At 43.6% G+C, this 20,247-nt stretch overlaps 1 protein-coding gene across 1 annotated transcript in view; it reads left to right on the forward strand.

Moving 5' to 3' along the window:
- LOC137423757 (putative methyltransferase YdaC) overlaps positions 1–6,786 on the forward strand; it is a 29,601-nt gene extending 22,815 nt beyond the window's left edge. Inside the window, exons 3-4 of the mRNA XM_068111242.2 lie at positions 3,256–3,403; positions 6,201–6,786. Of these exons, the coding sequence (XP_067967343.2) occupies positions 3,256–3,403; positions 6,201–6,394 (342 nt within the window). The 3' untranslated portion in view covers positions 6,395–6,786. The remainder of the gene's footprint in view (positions 1–3,255; positions 3,404–6,200) is intronic.
- The last annotated feature ends 13,461 nt before the right edge of the window (positions 6,787–20,247 follow it).

The following is a 20,247-nucleotide window of genomic DNA, read 5'->3' on the forward strand; positions in this document are numbered from 1 at the left end:
GGAAGTGCACCGATGGTGAATATTTCCTGTCAATCGGACCAACGGTTGCAGAGTAAAATCAAATTTATTCTGTGTGGACAAACAGACAGACAAACAAATGGCTCAAATGCAATACCCTCTCCTCTGGCGAGGGTAAAATTTGACGATGTTAGGCTATCTTGACCTTTTGACCTCAAAAGCAATATGCTTCAGTGACCCAATATGCAAACCCTGCTCAAATTTCAAGTCGATCTGATGAAAATTGACAATTTTATGCATCCTTAACCATTGATTGACCTTTTGATCTAAAAAAAACTAAAAACAGTCAGCTTCTAGCTTTTGATTGGTAAACTAATTCAGTGACCCAATATGCAATTTCTGAAAAATTCAGGTCAATTGCATGAAAATTGAAGATTTTATGTGATGCTGACCTTTAGACCAAATTATTATTTTTTCTTCTCCATATTCTCATAATAAGGCTTTGTTGAAAATTTGATGACAAAGCTCAAATGGTAAATTAAAATTTCAGGTCAATTAGATGGATATTGATGATTTTAGGTGATGTCGACCTTTGACCTCTTGACAAAATTATTTATTTGTCTTCTCCATATTCTCAGAATAAAGTGTTGTTGAAAATTTGATGACAATAGCCCAAATGGTAAAAAAATATTACGGCCTGGACAGACACACACAGCCAGACACTCAAGTGATTGCAGCGGGACACGGCCTAACCAAGGAAAGTATTTAGAATGAGACGGGCAATTTTTGATGCCGTGACGTCGACCGATATATTACATCATTATACTTGCACCAAATTTGAATTAGATCACTTCAGCCGTTCTACAGACTAGTGTAGGCTTAGCGGTTAGGGTGCTGGCTTGGGATCCTAGGATCCTGGGTTCGAATCTCGGTCGATCGCTGAATTAACACCAGGGGTGTTGACTCAGCCTGTCATTGTATCTCAGTCATTGTCAAGTTATAGACATATTACAGACTTTGACCTTTGACCTCTTAACCCCACAATCTAATCAGTTCATGTTTACCTCATTATACATACCTGCACCAAGTTTGACTAAGATCCCTTCAGCCGTTCTCAAGTTATCACGGACGGACAACCTGAAAACAGAATGCCTCTGGCAACATCGTCAACAGAGGCATAAAAAGTAGTCTTTTAAGGCCCTCCTTTACTCCAACTTTACGATCTGGCACCCAGGTCTGCTCACCAAACTCTCCTCCTATGGTATCCATGGAAATCTCCATGCATGGCTGGCGGACTTCCTCTCTGGTCGTAGGCAACGTGTGGCCCTGAATGGGTTTCTCTCATCTCCCCTTCCTGTTCAGGCTTGAGTTCCCCAAGGCAGTGTTCTGGGCCCTGCGCTTTTTCTGGTCTTCAGCAATGATCTCTCTGACTCTCCTGAAAATCCTCTCTATCTCTTTGCTGATGACTCCACTCTCTGCCGCTCCGCACCTCATCCCTCAGATCAGCAGTCCGCAGCCTCCTCACTCTCTGAAGATCTGGACAACATCACAGACTGGTCAAACAAGTGGAACATGTCTTTCAATCCTGACAAATCTCACACTCACTATGTGTCTTCGAAAAGATCGACTGGGCAATCCTCCCATCTACTTTCTCAACAATCCTCTCCAAGAAGTTCTGTCACTAAATCTTTTGGGTCTCAGTATCTACCATGATCTTTCCTGGGAAAACCACATTGCCAAGCTGGCCTCCAAAGCCAGTCGCCGACTGGGCATTCTCCGTCGTGCGAAGTCCTTCCTTGGCACACCTGAGCTCCTTACCTCCTTACAAGGCTTTCATCCGCAGCTCAATGGAGTACTGCTCTCCCTTCTGGGCTGGTGCTCCTGCCTCACACCTAGCTCGTCTTCACGCTGTTGAAACCAAAGCTTTCAGAATCTTTGGAATCTCCTGCGATGAAGCTATCTCCGAGGGCCTTTCACTCACTCACCGCAAGCAGGTAGATGGTCTTTCTGTCTTCTACCGACTCCTCTCTGGCCTAATCCCCCAGACCTGTCTGTGCTCTGTCCCCCAAGTCCTCCTACAGGTCGCACATGATCTGTCTGCAACCCTCTTCTTGTGAAACTGCCAAAATCAAGACTCTCTTCTCACCTTCACTCTTTCATTCCTCTTTTCTCCCGCCTCTGGAACAAACTCCCTCACTCTCTTCAATCCCACTCATCCCTCCAGGTCTTTAAAACAGTTGTTCACCACCATCTCTTATCTTCCCCCATCCAAATCTTGATCTTTTCTACCCCTGTCATTTCACCCCAGATCCACTTTTCTGAAATACCGACTTCTTTCCTGGAAGTCCGAGCAGTGTCCATATGTGTTTTTTTTTTCCTCTCCCACCCCAACCCCCCTTCCCACGCCTCCTCCCCCCAAGCCCTCTCCCTCCCACAGATCTCCCTGCTCTCAAATGTTGTACTTGTGTGCTTCCACCTCTCTCCCCATCTTGTCTCCTGCTCCCTTTATTTCGTCTTATGTGTCTGTTTGTTTTTTGTTTTGTTTTTGTCATTAATGTTAGCTCTTACATGAGCCTCGATCTTGTATCCAAAAAACAACAACAAAAAACTATGGGTTAATGCCTGAAACGTCAGCTCGCATTTGATGAACGTCAGCTCGCATGTGATGAAACGTAGTTTCACCAATGGGATTGTAAAGCCAAATTGAAATGCAATCTCTGTCAACCAAGACAATTTGAATGCAACAGCCGGTAAAGTCAGTGCCTCGATATTCTGTGCTGTCAACTGCCAAGGGAATCCTGCTGATTAGCTATCTGACTCACTTTTTTTCTGGATTTGAGGTCACATCTGCATGCGTGCCAACTTTCTTCAATGCAGACAGTAAACATCTTCTTCTTTTTTTTTGTATACAAGATCGAGGCTCGTGTTGGAGCTAACATCAATCACAAAAAAAAAAACGGACACACAAAACATACAATAAACGGAGCGGGAGACAAGATGGGGAGAGAGGGGGAAGCACGCACACAAGTACAACAGCAGAGAACAGGGAACATCGGAAGATCTGTGGGAGGGAGGGGGCTTGGGGGGAGGAGGCATGGGAATGCGGGGGGTGGGGTGGGGTGGGAGAGGTATAAGACACATGGACACTGCTAGAACTTCCAGGATTTTAATTAATTTTGTGAAACATAAAAAGTCGGCGTGTCTTGGATTATTGTTAATATCTCATTTCTTGAACGATTTGAGCCAATCCCTTTATCCCATCATGACTGCCTCACATGAATGCACGTGTATGTTCAGACAGGACAGGTGAAGCTGTTACGTGGAACTGCGGAAAGCCTGCCTCTACCTGATGGAATCATTGATCGTGTGTTCCACTGCAACAGCTACTACTACTGGACAGACTTGGACAAGGCGTGCAAGGAAATCAAAAGGGTCATGAAACCAGGCAGGATGAAGAACCAAAATATATATATTGGTTCACGAGTTATCAAGTGACCACTATATTCGTCATGTCTGTGTGTCTGTCTGTCCGCAGCATAACTACCCGATGATATCATCCTATCTTGATGAAACTTGGGTGGGAGGTTGATATCATAATCGAGTTGTGTCCTGCCCAGAGTGGGCGTATTGCGCCCATTGTGGGTGGAGCCACGCCCGAAAAAGATGTATTTTTAGGGGGTAATCAAGTTCAAGCTACATATTCTCCGAGGGGTTTGGTGGAATCTGACGGGGTTTCGATATTTGGTTAGGCCAATGTCATGTGTCTCGCCCCACGGAGCTCGATTTTTCATTTTTTTTTTTTTTTCATTTTTTGTATTTTTTTTTTTTCATTTCATTTTTCACCGAATTTTCGGTATTGTGTAGCTAACTCACCTCATAACTGATTATACATTCTTTTCTATCTCATTTCAAGGTCAGTAACCTTCGTTTTGACATTTCCTGGCCTGTTTCGGTTATAGTCCGTCCTTTGTCATTGAATACCGCTGGCTCGTGAACCATCGTCGTCTCCTGACTTGTTTAAATTAATTACAGCATTGTAGAAAAATTACTATAAAAGGGTCTTCAACTTATTAACATCTTTGATGGACTGCTGATGAAGGTAAATATGATTTGTGGAATAACAGCAGTCAGATATTAGAATGGCACTCAGTAGGTTGAAGAGTTTACATTTTGTATCCCACTGAAAGGTCGGATCTGATTCCGGACCTCAGCCAAAATCTAATGAATTAGTCCTTGACACACACCCAACCTCTCCACCAAGTTTCTTCCTAATCCGTCCACAACTTTTGAGATATCCTTCTTACAGACAGACAAACAGACAGGAGTGAAAACATAACCTCTGTCCATTTTAGTTGGTGGAGGGGAAAAAAAAATAGTCGCATCCAGATCTTCACCAACATGAAATCAATTCGTCCTTCGTGGACACCAAACCTGTCCACCAAGTTTCGTCCAAATCCATCCATAGCTTTTGACATATCGTTTTTTGGCTCTCTCTCAGTGATGCAGATTCAATGAGAAATTCTGGTATCCCGAAGTTGAACTTCACCGAAACCTAATAAATTCGTCCTCGTCACATATTCAACCAGTCCACCAAATTTCTTCCAAATCTCTATATAACCATTTGAGATACCCTGCTCGCAGCAGACAGACAAACTAATGGACAGGGGTGAAAACATAACCTCTGTCCACCTTCAGTGGTGGAGGTAATAATGTATTACTATATCTATAGTCTTTGGATACAAGATAAAGCCTGTGCAACGTATTTGGAGATTCAAGAAAACAAAGCAATATAGATCACTGGAAGTCCATATGCCCCTTATATTTTGACCCAAATTAATTGTTGTACACCGCTCCTTTCCTATTGTACACCGCTCCTTTCCTATTGTACACCGCTCCTTTCCTATTGTACACCGCTCCTTTCCTATTGTACACCGCTCCTTTCCTATTCCATCTCCAGGTGCTGCATGACGTCATCGCCAGTCACCGAAGGGTGCTCGGTGATGACGTGCCTGAAAGGGAGTACTCAGTTTTCCATCCTGTTTCTTTCTTGTTTGTTTGTCCGGGTGATATCTCAGCCATCCTTTGAACTCGGAAGCTGAAATTTCGGCACAATAGTGAGCAAGTGCTTTGTCAAAAACGTTATTTTTTGTTTTTTGATTAATCAATTATTTGATTAATTACTTAATTATTATCGATTAATTAAGTACTTATTTATTTCTTTTCTCATCTGGGCAATATCTCAGGCACCTTTTGAGCTGGGAAGCTGATATTTGGACACAACAATGACCAAGTGATTTGGCTATAAGGGTGTTTTTGATTTATTGATTAATTATTTGATGAACGGCTTGATTTTTTTTTTTTAAAGTTACAGATTCGGATGAAATGGTGGTAGTTTAAGTATTCTATTAGCCAGTTGATTAATGATTTAATTATTTTACGATTATTATGTATTTATTTTTGGTATTAATAACATTTCTTTTCTTTCTCATCTGGGCAATATCTCAGGCACCTTTTGAGTGAGGAAGCTGAATTTCGGACACGACAGTGACCAAGTGATGTGGCTATAAAGGATATTTTTGATTTATTGATTAATCGATAAATTATTTATTGATTAATCAATAAATTATTTAATTTTTTCGATTAATGACTTATTTGATTAATTTTCAAAAAGTTATAGCTTCGGATGATACACTGGTGGTTGAGGTATGCTATTAGCCAATTGATTAAGAAATTATTTTATGATTATCATTTATTGATTTTAATTATGTAATTAATCAATCAATTATTGCACACCTCTCCCTCCCAAGCCTGGTGTTGGCTTAGCGGTTAGGATGCCGGCTTGGGATCCTAGGATCCTGCGTTCGAATCCCGGTCGATCGCTAAATTAGCACCAGGGGGGTTGACTCAGCCTGTCATCCTTAGGAGGTCTGCAAATTGAGAACCAGTTCACTGGTAATTCCTTGTGTGTCGCAAGAGGCAACTAACAGGGTTGGCGGCAGGAAGCGCATCCGGCCGCAAAACATTGCTTTAAAAAGGGGATCATGGTGCCCGAAGAAGGCCAACCCCTGCCCTGCGGGGGAAAATGGCCTCTAAAGGTTGTTCACGCCTATCTCTCCCAATACAGTCTCTATGTACTCCAAGGCAGCATCGACGGGTGCCGGAGGATGTTATTTATTTATTTGGCATGGGGGCGGTGTACTTTGAATGTATCTGTACTTGTTTCCTCTTTTATCTTCCTTTAGGGGCATTCATGGTGACAACAATGAGCTTATCTACGCTGCAGAAGCTTGAGGAAGACGGAATCTTTAAGGAAATCAAGTGGCAGCCACATTTCTTCATGGACACTCTGCAAAGGGCCAATTTCACAGATGTCAACATGAAGAACTTCCAACAAGGCTCAATTGAATACCAAGCAATTTTTGCTGCCGTTAATTAAATGGATTTAAAAAATCCATGTTCAAGATTTGACCTTTAAGAATTCCGAGCACAGAAATCAGGAAGAGATTAAAAATCAATACTAGGAAAGAACATCTGAGGAATAGAGACTCGGTTAATATGGTTATGTGCAATGAAGGTCAGAAGATGAAGCTGTAAAGAATGCATTGAAGCTCGTGGTAGAATGAAGCCGAGAAGATGTTCTAAAAAGACATGGATAGAAAATGTCAAGAAAAATATGGAGTGTTTGGATATGCATGAAACTGATGAAATGCATAGAGCTATATGGAGGAATGCCATGATTCGACCAACCCCTGGAAAAAGGGGAAATGGTTGTAAAAAGTTTGTTGTTGTAGTTATTGTTGATTTGATAATTAAATCTTTTTCAATCTGCTTTTTTAAATTCCCATTTATTTTGCAGACAGCAACACCAAAATTTACTGTCTTTCAGCTCCAGTATCGCTCACTCTTCCACCATGGAAGTCGTGCCATTGGAAGTCATGGAAGTCATGTTCCTACATGGAAGTTCCTACAAGAAGAAGTTCCTACATGGAAGTCATGCTAGTCGTGCCATTGTTCCACATTCCATCTCATTCCCTGTTTGCAAATGGGTAGCATTTGCAAATGATAACCCTGAGGGTGGGGCGCAAGAAAATAAAGGGAGGAAATGGTGTTTCTTCCCATTCTGGCAGGCCCACGAGGAGGCGTCACGCCAAGCTGATGTGGTGGTGCAATGGCTGGAAGCAGAGACTGGCGCGGGAATGCAACTGGCTCGTACTCCGTGGTAAATTGGTTTTCATTCTCGGTCTGTCTCTCTCAGCTGACACTGCCATTACCACTTACACTGTTCTGCAAGTTCAATTGTAACTGCCCACTGTTCCGTCAAGCTTTCGTCCTTTTCTCATTGTTGCCTCTCACGCCTTGAGCCTCGTTTTATAATTGGAACTTCCTGTGGACCTTTTATAACCCGTGGAACTGTGCCACCTGAATAGGCCCAAATAGTCTAACTTGACTGGCTTTTATGACCCCAACTGGTCCTGCCTGACCACCTTTGATGACCCCACCTGGTCCTACTTTACTGGCTCCAAAGACCACAACTGGACTTGCTTGACTGGCTCCAATGACCCCAGCTGGACCTCATCGACTGGTTCTGACAACCCCAGCTGATCCTGCTCAATTGTCTCTGGACACCCTACTTTCCCTGCCACATGAATCTTTTCCAAGACCACATTTTGCAGTCACATTAACCGCTGGTGCTTCGATTTTAAATTAATTACAAAAGATAAGGTCTGTCTTCAAAATGTAAAGAACTCGACAAGGAAATCCTTATGTGCTGCTATCAGCTTAGAGTAGGGTCTCAGAATGACTGCCACCATTAACCTGGTATCCACAAATGGCCCCCATCAGCGACAGGGGGGCTCACCACATTGGTATCCATGACAATTTGGTTAGGCGACAAGAAAAAGCTGTTTAGATTTTGGTTCAGGTCCAGATCCAGATCTGGCCTATGAGTGGAATACAAAACGTAAACTGTTCAGCCTGGCGGAGGTATACTCTCCACGAAGTTCCTTTGTAATTCTGGATTTAAAACAGCCAGTGACTTGATTTTGGTGTCTGAATGTATTGTGACGTCCGCAGGCCGATGAACACCAGCCTTGGACGGACAGCCGTAACGGTCCTTAACTCCAAGGTGCATAGCCGAAACTGGTGGTTGGTCCGTCGCGTGTGGGGGAGGGAACCAAAGTGCCTTCCTGGACGGAGGGAACACGGATTTATTCTCGGATCCATGAACAAATAAACACACGACAAATGAAATGCAACACAATCATTTAATGAAAATAAATCAGGAATCAAACGCATACTGAGGTAAACCTATAATTCTAACCAAGGTACCTCCACACACAAACTCAAAAACAGACAAGGGGACAGATAAAATAAAGTAAAATGTTTTAAGCTGGCCGGCACTCAGCTTTGTGTCCAGAATTGGCCTTTAGGAGCCTGGTGGTCATCGAACCCCAAAGTCACCCCATGCGGGAAGCGCACAAGATGGCGTGGAGTTCAACGCATCGCCACAAATGTGAGGCAATTGGTGTGGCCGGTCCTCTTTCGCTCTCCACTCCCTCCGAAACACAACGTGGCTCCAGTTCCCCCGAAAAGCACCACTGTCCAACAACACCCCCTCCTCCAATGTTGCAAAAGTTCACAAAGCTCCGAAACATCTCCTCACGATCGCAAACGAGCCAGGAGCGACCGCTTGAGACGAAGACCAGACCGAGAAAGAACAAAGACCCAGAGAGAAAGAGACTCTTCTTCTTCCTTCCAGAACCTTCTCGCTCTGACTTCACCCTGGCGTCACGCCGACCAACAGCCAAGCTCTTTTGAAACACCCCATGTCCTCACGACCAATGACGAAGCTCAGGGCGTGGCCTGTCGGTTCTGATCCCTGGGAGGTGGGGTTTAATTGTCCATCTGCTCTGCCTGCTTGCAGGGGATGATTGTTGTTATCGTTGTTGTTGTATGAGGGTTTTTACTGCTGGCCTTGCAAATGTAAAAAACAGAGGGAAAGCCACAGGGGGCAATCACAGACTGGAGAAAACTAACTTTAATCCCTGCCTTGTTAACATAGCTCCACCCCCTGTGTGTGAAGCCACAAACAATCTTAAGCTCCAGTTTCCCTACTTAATACATCGAGACATCTCCTACAAGTCCAGGGTCCATGCTATACCTATACGATCCTGCCTCCACTATGGTATTCCATCCTATACCCTACAAACGTAACAGTATGTTTGGGTACCAAGGAATCTAATGGGTCCAGACCCAAGTGTGTGTGTGTGTGTGTGTGTGTGTGTGTGTGTGTGTGTGTGTGTGTGTGTGTGTGTGTGTGTGTGTGTGTGTTGCCCCAGTCAGTTCTGGTTGAACAGACCAGTGGCATGGAGATAGCCAATTGATCTCATAGGAGTGACCCAGAGATCCCTCACATCCCAGATGTTGCACAGTGCATGTGCCTACATGAAGTCAGGACCACACAGTCTTCCATGATATCGGTCGATGTCATGACGTCGAAGAGTGTTGTTCTCATTACAACTAAAATGGCCACCAGACTGCCATATTTGATCGAAGTGTGAAACAAAATGATGTGCATATGTATACTATAATGTATTGTCTTTTTCCCAAGTTTGAACAACATTGGTCCATACATATCCGAGATATGGCTGCAGATAAACCCCTTGGACAGACAAGACCCAATCCATAAGCCACCATTTTGGACTAAGTCCAACTGGGGCTAATATCTAAGGAAGAGAGACTCTGTTTATATGGTTATGTGCAACGAATGCCAGAAGATGAACCTGAAAAGAAATCCATAAAGCTCATGGAAGAAGAAAAGCCGAGATATCCTCAAAAGACGTTGATTCAAAATGTCAATAAAAATGTCAAATGTTTGAATTTGCATGAAATTGCCGCAATGGATATATCTAGTAAAAATAACGTCCACCGACCTCGTGTTTGGAGTTCTACCATGTTAGTTTGGGCTGTGAAAAAGCATTGCCTTACTTTTTGTTTTCTCTGTGACTTGATGTATTTTTGAATTGAATTTCGATAATTTCCCACTTTACTTCCTCTTTTGAGGTGAACCTTTGGGGTTGTCGTTTTGATGTACTCTATGCGCGTGTGTCTGTATGTACATTGCCTTGAGAAAGTATTTACACCCCTTGACCTTTTTCGCATTTTGTTGTGTTACAGCCTGAATTTAAAATGGCTCAAATTGAGATCTTTTTTTTTGTCACAGATTTACACATAATTAATACCCCATAATGTCAATGTGGAATTTATTCTTTTAGAATTTTTTTACAAAATAGCTAAAAATGAAAATATGAAATGTCTTGAGTCAATAAGTATTCAAACCCTTTGTTATGACACTCCAAATTGAGCTCAGGTGCGTCCAATTTCCTTTGATCATCCTTGATCAAATAATGTCTCTACAATTTGATTGGAGTCCACCTGTGGCCAATTCAATTGATTGGACATGATTTAGAAAGAAACACACCTTTCAATACAAGGTCCCACCGTTGAAAGTGCATGTCGGAGCAAAAACTCGATTATGAAGTCCAAGAAAGCGTCCGTTGAACTCCGAGATGGAATTGTGAGGAGGCAAAGATCTGGGGAAGGGTATAAATAATGTCTGGAGTGTTGAAAGTTCCCAACAGCACAGTGAGCTCCATCATCAGGAAATGGAAAGAATATGAAACTACCCAGACTCTTCTTTGAGCTGGCTCTCTGGCCAAACTGAGCAACCGGGCAAGAAGGACCTTGTTCAGGGGGGGGGGGGGGGGGGGTGACAAAGAACCCAATGATCACTGACAGTTTTTAATAATGTGTGTACTTCAATATTATAATATTATATCTTAACATTACGATATTTAAGATTGATATGAATGGACAAACGTGTCTGAACAGTGCTGACTGCTTTTGCTACTGGTTTCTTTCGAGATAACTCACTGACTGCTAGTCACAAGCGTAAAAGCAGTACACTGCATGCCGAACGCCTGAATTGTTTAGTTTTGTGACCCACCTCTGGTATCTACCTGAATTTTTGCATGAAGTTAGTTTAAATATTACTTTAACATAATTCAAAGTCGAAAAAGTTGCACATTAATTCGTTATAATCATGAAAAAAAAATACATCGTACCAACTCTTGTCCACGTGTGGGCCCTTTCCAAATCAAGGAATATTATCCCAAAATCTTTTTCCAAGCAATCACACCCCATTAAATCCCTGATAAAAAAAAACATTTTATCATAAATATATCTGTTTGGGATGCAGTAATTCTGATCAGGTTGGACAAGATCACCGATTACCGTCTTCAACCGACTGGCCAACACTTTTGACAATATTTTGAAGTCCATGCATAATAACGAGGCCGGTCGCCAATTCTTCATCTGCCATTGGTCTCTAGTCTCTGGAATCAGCGACACCACCACTCTTCTAAAGCTTAGTGGGAGTTATCCTCGCACCAAGGATGATTCCAGGACATTCAATAACTCAGGGCCCAAAAGGTCCCAAAAAGCCAAGAAAAATTCTGCCGGTAGGCCGTCAATCCCAGGAGCTTTCCCCGAGTCCATTTCAGCTGAGGCCTGTGTTAGCTCAGGCAAAGTAATTGGTGAATCCAGGCCCAGGCGCTGAGGCTCAGTTAGGGATGAAAGGTGAGAAGTTAAAAATTCCATGGTTTGCTCACAAACATTTAGTTTTGCATAAACTTTTGAAAAAAACTCTCTAATGCACAACCTTACATCTCCAGGGTTGGCAACCATGTTTCCCCTAAATATTACATGAGCTGGGACGCGAACTGCTACCATCCGTAGGGACAAAGCGCCGTAGTGTTTTTTTTGTTCCTTACTATTTCTAGATAGTAAAAAATTATGATGGCCATGCCAGATTGGTAGCTTAGTGGCTAGGTCAATCCAAGATGGCGGATCATGATAACATTATTTTCATATAATTACTGATTATAGCTGTCATACTCGTCAATTTCAGCTGTCACTTTGTTTTAGGACAGAAATTTGAATATTAAATTTGATAGAACGTTTATGTTATTGTTTTTTTGTATCCAGGTCACATGGTGCCAACAAAAATGGCGTCATAAAAGAAGTTACAGAGTGTGAATGCTCATAGTCTGTCTTGGTAAGTAGAGAATGTCCCATATAATTTAACTCTTGCTATGTTAATCAATCTAATTGAATTCCCAACCACTCTGAGTTTATAGTAATGGCCGGCGAAGCCGGTGTTGTGAATGAACGCGTATTATGTTGAAAAGTCAGATTTTGCTGGATCCTTTGAGAATTTCGAAGCTTTGACGCACCAAATCGCTCCATGGAGGCCGCCATATTGCGGATGCGGAAGTATGCAGAAACAATTGCGAAAAAGTTCAATAGAGGCTTTGGCTTCGCCAGCTCATTGCGGCTTTGCAGTAGGGTCATATTATTTGGAAATATATCTCATCACAATATTCTGTTACAATATATATCAACCATGGATTCCCCTGATAAATCCCCAACAACCATCTTCTAGAGCTAGACGGAGGATTCTCGGTGCAGCTGGGAGATAAAAACTGTTTCGGTCGGATACCAGTTGATCAGACAATCGAAGAGACCATAAACAAGGACACACAGACATCTGGAGGAACCAAAGGGTTCAGTCTCAAACCGGGAGCCGTCAGTAGACATTATCTCACTGCGGAGTACAGGAGTACATGTCTTAAGCAGATGAGAGAGATGACTCGGCTGCAGTCCCCTGGTCTCAACCATCCTGATCTTGAGCCTTCACGTATACGTAGGGATGAAGCGGATGTCCAGTCGCTTGTCGACCTGCTAAAAAATGAATGGGTCAATCCTTTTGACAGTAGCCAATCTGAGTTGATCAGCATTTCAACTGCAACGGTTGCTCCTGTCAACATCGTCAATTATATCCAGAGGGCATATCAGGTCGGCGAGACAGCTTAACAACACTTCCAAGAAGACAGGATTGAAAAGCAGACCATGAAATTTCATGACAGACTGGAGAAGAATCAACTTATGACATTCACAGACATAAAGAAACAGAAGAAATCTAGTACATCCAACAAACAGACGATCCTCAAAGCGGACCAGAAGCTCTTCGGCCATATGATGCCATTGTGAGCAGTAGAAACTTGACAATGAGTAAAGTATTGGCACATCCCCTTGGTCCCTTACCTTGGTCGCTAGGTAACTGTGATGGGACACTGAAGAAAACGAACAAGGCAGCCATGGCAAGGCATCTGGAGAAAGACGTATCTTCAGCTGAGGAAATTCATCGGCCGTCCATGTGCATCATAGATGGCATGAGCTTGGTACAGAAAGCACGTGGGGAGAACGTCACTTTTGGTCAGCTGTCTGAAGGTCTCCTTCTATCGGCATTTCAGATACGATCAGAAAGTCGTCGTATCGATGTGGTGTTTGATATATACACCCCAAATTCTATCAAAACTGCGGAGAGGGTAAATCGCTGCTCCGAAACAGGTCTGCTCTTCAGCAATATTGTCCCTGGCCACTGGATAAAGCAGTGGAGGCGGTTTCTGTCTTCATCGGAGAGCAAAACAAACGTAATCAAATTTATCTCGCAGGACTGGCAGAGCCCAAAGCTAGGATCAAATGTCAAAGACAGAATCGTGTATGTCACGTGCGCGTCGAAGTGCTTCAAGATAACATGTGACGATTCTACTGAAGTAGAGGCGCTGGATTCTACGCAGGAAGAAGCAGATACTCGCATGTTTTTACATGCAAGATCTGCTGTTTCAGAGTCCAGCTCTCTGGTCATTGTTTCAGAAGACACCGATGTGTTTGTACTTTCTTTACCTCTTAGCAGTGACAACGATTGCAACATGTACATAAAGTGTGGTACCAAAAGTCAAGAGAGATTCATCGACGTGAGCAAAGTTTCTGCAGCAGTTGGCGAGAAAGTATGCAAAGCTCTACCTGGATTGCACGCGTTCACTGGGTGTGACACTGTAAGTTCATTTGGGGGCTGGGGAAAGCTCAAGGCACTGAAACTCGTACAGAACAGCACACAGTACCAGGAGGCTTTCACCAAATTGGGAGACGACTGGCTGGTACCGAACAACTTGTTCGAAGTTCTACAGGACTTCACGTGCCGATTGTACACAGCCGGGTCCGATACCAGCAAGGTTAACGAACCGCGTTATCAGCTGTTCAGGACCAAGAGAGGAGACATCGAGTCCGGTCAGCTGCCGCCATGTGAAGATTGCCTGAACATGCATGTCTTGAGAGCCAATTATCAATCCGCTGTGTGGCATCGTAGTCTGGAAAAGAATCCAAACATACCAAACCCTGCTGATGGGTATGGGTGGACTGAAGCGGATCGTAACCTAGTTATTCGCTGGATGACAGGCCCACCAGCTCCCGATGTCATTCTGGAGTTCCTGTCATGCAAATGCACAAAAGCATGCAAGCTTCCTGATTGCCAGTGTCTAGCGAAAGGACTGAAATGTACTGCCATGTGTAAATTGCAGACCTAAGACAACATGGCCGATGATGATGTTGAACCAGATCATGATGAATGTTCTGAAGACGAGGACACTAGCGGTGACTGCGGTTACGGAACGAACAATATTCCTTGACTTGTATATGTACTTGGGAATTTGATATCGAGTTATTAGGCCATTAAATCAATGGACCCTTCAAGTGTCTTGACAAACATGTGAAATTAATGGTTCTTTTGTTGTTCTACATTGAATGGTGAACTTTGATGTGGCTGGGGGTTGTGGTTTGATGAGACGGCGCTGAATTTTTATCTTGGGTATAAAGGTGGACTGACAAATGGCAATGTTTAGCATTATTTTGAAGTTTAAATGTAATCCATGATCTGTGGAATTAATAGTATGGTACGTTAGAACCCCGATAAACCATTCCACACTCAGAATGTAAACTTCAGAGAGGTCTTCGTTAATCTAATACATGTCACATGGGATATATGCTGTACTTCGTTCCATTGTATGCTTTTGCACAGGTCTTGCGTAGAGGAAGGGCTCATTTATTGTCGTGTATTGTGCAACATTCACTGAGGTTCTAAGGAAAGAAAAACACCATTATTTTAAGAAAAAATTACAATGATTGGAAAGTACATCAATTTGTTTGTGTATTTGTTTTAGAATTTATTTTCTCCACCATCAAGTATTTTTATCCATTTTTTTTGTCTTGAATCAAGTTTCGGGACACTGGCAGGGGACTGGTCCCTTGCCAACTTAAGCTATACGATGCTAATTCTTGAATTAATCAGACATATGCCATGGTTCAAGTTCAACAAATCATAGCTTGTGAATTTTGTGGTTTTTGGACGCCATCTTGATTTTACCCATTTCTGACTCTCAGCTACCACTGACACGGCCACCAGGCTTTTTTGTAGTCTACAGATGTTAAGCTATCACAAAAACATCATTAGGCTTTGTCCCTCCGAGTGGTAGCAAAAGTGGTAGCAAAAAGTTAAATTTCGGGTCCCAGCTCATGTACTAAAAGTCTAGCACAGAGAAAACGTTTTTGGGTGACTTGCTTACAAAATCCATTTGAAAGAAAGATTTACTAGGGGTGTCTAACAACTTTATATTGTTTATCCTTAATCTGATTAACAGGCCTGCTGCTTTCTCCTGAATCAGCTCTCTCAGTTGAGCCTTCTTTTCAACCAATAACCTGTGGTCTCTTCTGATATTATCTTTAGCCAGTTTACACTCTAACCGTATAATATCAGCTTCTAAACAAGCCATTGCTATATTTTTAACATCAGTTGCATTGGAAACAGAATGCTGACAAAACACAAATCTGAGCTTTTGTGTTATCCCATCTTCCGTAAGCTAAACAGTGAACAGTGAACAGCTGAACAGTGAACTAAACAGTGAACAGCTAAACAGTGAACGTAAGCTAAACAGCTAAACAGTTGTAGTAGTCAGTGAGGTCGGAAGGGGTGTGGAGGTCAATGAAGGGAGAAGTGGACATTTTTTCAGAGAGGGTGGATGAGAATGAGGTAGGTGAAAGAGCGTTTAGCTTACGGAAGTTGATTGTGCGATAATGCCTTGGTGTTGGGGCGGGGATGTTGATGGTCAGAGTGATGGCTAAGTGGTCAGAGAGGGTGAGGTCGGAGCCATAGAGATGGTGCAAATTTAATCCAGTGGAGCAGACAAGGTCCAAAATGTGACCACGGATATGGGTAGGAAAGTCGACATGTTGAGTGAGGTTAAAGCAGGTGAGTAAATCAGTGAAGTCAGTGGTTATTGTGGAGTCAGTGGAGTCCATGTGGATATTGAAATCACCAAGGAGGAGGATTGAGGGGGAGAGGGAACATAGCTGGGTCAGAAAGTAGGAGAAGTCAGACAGGAATGATGGGTGTGGTTTGGGAGGGCGGTAGACGACAGCCATGACTGACTGCGTGTGACCAGAGAGTTTTAAAGCCAGGTGTTCAAATGATGGAGCAGATGAGATGGAGATGAGGTTGGTCAAGGCAGGTTGGTCTACGCCTATTATAATATAGATACCCTGTGCGGTCAACTTGTTGCAAGCCAACTCTTTTGTTTTTGAACATTTATTTTATTTGATCCAATTTGGCTGCCAGACCACGTGAGCGATGACATCATAAATTTATATTATCCAATATAATTGTTGCATAGATCATGCCCAATACACTTCAAACTGATCAGACTAAGTGTTGTCCCTGTCGAATTATGATGTCATACTTTTGGCATAAATGACGTCATCGTTAACAACACCAATTCCCCATATTTAGTTCTTTACAATGAGCCATGTTTCAATTTTGCAGCGGTTTTGGAGATATAGGAGGGTGGGGGGATTCGTCCAAGTTTCGTCCAAATCCGGCCACAAATTTTTGAGATATCCTGCTTTGTATCGTTTTTGGCGCATTCTCCCAATGGTGAAGAATCACTTTAAAAATTGTAGTAGCCGGATCCGAATCCGGATCTTCACCAAAATCTAATCATTTCATCCTTGTCAGATATTCTACATCCCTACAAAATTTCGTCCGAATCCGTCCACAACCTTTTGACAATATTTTGTTCACAAACAGACAGACAGACAGACAGACAGACAGGTATAAAAACATAACCTCCATCCACCTTTGGTAAAAATTGAAGTTCTTGATGAAGCTTCATCAGCAAAACTCCATTTCATATGAACTTGGGGGCCCATTGGTCCATTGGACCAAACTTTAATTGTTTTTTTTTTGTTTGTTTTTTGTATACAGGATCGAGGCTCGAGAAAGAGCAAACATTTATCACACAAAAAATCAAACAGACACACCAAACATATAATATGGGTAGCGGTAGACAAGAAGGGGAGAGAAGAGGAAGCACAAACACAACATTTGAGAACAGGGACATCAGGAGATCTGTGGGAGGGAGAGGGCTTGTGGGGGGTGGGGGGGGGGGCGTGGGGAAGGGGGGAGGTGGGAGAAGTATAAAACACAAGGACACTGCAAGGACTTCCAGGAAAGAAGTTGGTATTTCAAAAAAGTGTATCTGGGGTGTTAGTGGGGGTAGAAAGGATCAAGGTTTTGGATGGGGGAAGATAAGAGATGGTGGAGAACAGCTGTTTTAAAGACCTGGAGGGAGGAGTGGGATTGAAGAGAGTGAGGGAGTTTGTTCCAGAGGTGGGAGAAAAGAGGAATGAAGGAGTGAAGGTGTGCAGAGAGTCTTGATTTTGGCAGTTTAACCATAAGAGGGTTGCAGGCAGATCTTGTGCGACCTGTCGGAATACTTGGGGGACCAGAGAAGCCCAGCGAGAGCTGGGGGAGCAAGACCGGAGAGGAGTTGGTGGAAGACAGAAAGACCACCAACCTGCCTGCGGTGAGTAAGTGAAAGGCCCTCGGAGTTAGCTTCATGGCGGAGATTCCAATGATTCTGAAAGCTTTGGTTTCAACAGCGTGAAGCCAAGCTCGGTGTGAGGCAGGAGCACCGGCCCAGAGGAGAGAACAGCTGCGGATCAGCTCATCCATTGAGCTGCGGATGAAAGCCTTGTATGTGGTGAGGAGCTCAGGTGTGCCAAGGAAGGACTTTGCATGATGGAGGATGCCCAGTCGGCGACCGGCTTTGGAGGCCAGATTGGAAATGTGTTTTTCCCAGGAAAAATCATGGCAGATAGTGAGACCCAAAAGCTTGATTGACAAAACTTATTGGAGAGGATTGTTCAGAAAGTAGACGGGAGGGTTGTCCAGTCGGTCTTTTCGGAGAGACATAGCGAGAGTGTTAGATTTGTCAGGATTGAAAGACATGTTCCACTTGTTTGACCAGTCTGTGATTTTGTCCAGGTCTGCAGAGAGTGAGGAGGCTGCAGACTGCCGATCTGAGGGATGAGGAATGGAGTGGCAGAGAGTGGATTCATCAGCAAAGAGGTAGAGAGGATTTTCAAGATAGTCAGAGAGATCATTGATGAAGACCAGAAAAAGCACAGGGCCCAGAACACTGCCTTGGGGAACTCCAGCCTGAACAGGAAGGGGAGATGAGAGAAACCCATTCAGGGCCACACGTTTATGACTGGAGAATAAGTCCACCAGCCATGCGTGGAGATTTCCATGGATACCATAGGAGGAGAGTTTGGTGAGCAAAGCGGGGTGCCAGACCGTATCGAAGGCACGTGATATGTCAAGGGAGACAGCTCTAATTTCCTGTTTGGCATTGAGGACCTCCATCCATTGTTGAGACAGCAGAAGCAGCATGTCCAGAGTGGAGTGACCTGGTCTGAAACCAAATTTATGGTCAGAGATCAAGCCATTGGAGAAGAGGAAAGATTTGATATCCGAAGCAATGATGGATTCCATGACGTTGGTGATAATTTGGAGAAGGCTGATTGGTCTGTAGTTGCAAGGATCTGTTTTTGCACCTTTTTTGTGTAAAGCGGTAATGTTGGCTGATTTCCAAGCTGATGGCAGATGACCTTGAGCAAAAGAGAGGGTGAAGAGAACAGAGTGAGGGAGTGAAGGAGCGGCAGAACAGGATTTTAGGAGCCGTGGGCTGATGCCTTCAGGTCCAGTTGCAGAATCAGTGTCGAGGGTTGACAGAAACTTGTTCATGGTTTGCAAGCTCTTACATCATCAAATGTTAATTATACATTATTTAATTAACATATATTGGCTTTCTTCCTTTAGTACTATATCAATGACCCTAAGTTCTGTATAGGAGATGCTTTTCTTTGAGTTCCTAAGGTTGGTTTATTAATTTAAGTAATTAATATCGCTAATTAGCAATATGATAATTGCACGATTATGAAGTATAAATTAAGTCATTAAAATGTACTGGCATGACTCATCGTTACAGAGGGGTAGGCATCTTTGACCATTTTGATGTCTTTTGGGTCTTCATGGTGTTTCGGGTCTTCGGGGTGTTTTGGGCCTTCGGGGTGTTTTGGGTCTTCGGGGGGAGGGGGGGGGTGTTTTGGGTCTTCGGGGTGTTGTCTTTGGGGTGTTTTGGGTCTTCGGGGTGTTTTGGGTCTTCGGGGTGTTTGGGGTCTTTGGGGTGTTTGGGGTCTTCGGGGTGTTTTGGGTCTTCGGGGTGTTTTGGGACTTCAGGGTGTTTTGGGACTTTCGTGGGTGTTATGGAATTTTCGGGTTTGTTTTGGGATTTTTGGGGGTGTTTTGGGATTTCTGGGGGTGTTTTGGGATTTTTGGGGGTGTTTTGGGATTTCTGGGGGTGTTTTGGGATTTCCGGGGGTGTTTTGGGATTTTTGGGGGTGATTTGGGATTTTCTGGGCTGTTTTGGGATTTTTGGGGGTGTTTTCGGATTTTTGGGGGTGCTTTGGGATTTCCGGGGGTGTTTTGGGATTTTCGGGGGTGTTTTGGGACTTTCGGGGGTGTTTTGGGATTTTCGGGGGTGTTTTGGGATTTTCGGGGGCGTTTTGGGATTTTCGGGGGCGTTTTGGGATTTTCGGGGGTGTTTTGGGGTTTTCGGGGGTGTTTTGGGATTTTCGGGGGTGTTTTGGGATTTCCGGGGGTGTTTTGGGATTTCCGGGGGTGTTTTGGGATTTCCAGGGGTGTTTTGGGATTTCTGGAGGTGTTTTGGGATTTCCGGGGGTGTTTTATCCGGGGGTGTTTTGGGATTTCCGGGGGTGTTTTGGGATTTCCGGGGGTGTTTTGGGATTTCCGGTGGTGTTTTGGGATTTCCGGGGGTGTTTTTGGATTTTCGGGGGTGTTTTTGGATTTTTGGGGGTGTTTTGGGATTTTCGGGGGTGTTTTGGGATTTTCGGGGGTGTTTTGGGATTTCGGGGGTGTTTTGGGATTTTTGGGGGTGCTTTGGGATTTTTGGGGGTGCTTTGGGATTTTCGGGG

The sequence above is a fragment of the Myxine glutinosa genome, chromosome 1 (genome assembly GCF_964187855.1).
Source record: "Myxine glutinosa chromosome 1, kmMyxGlut1.1, whole genome shotgun sequence".
In the NCBI taxonomy this organism is placed as follows: domain Eukaryota; kingdom Metazoa; phylum Chordata; class Myxini; order Myxiniformes; family Myxinidae; genus Myxine; species Myxine glutinosa.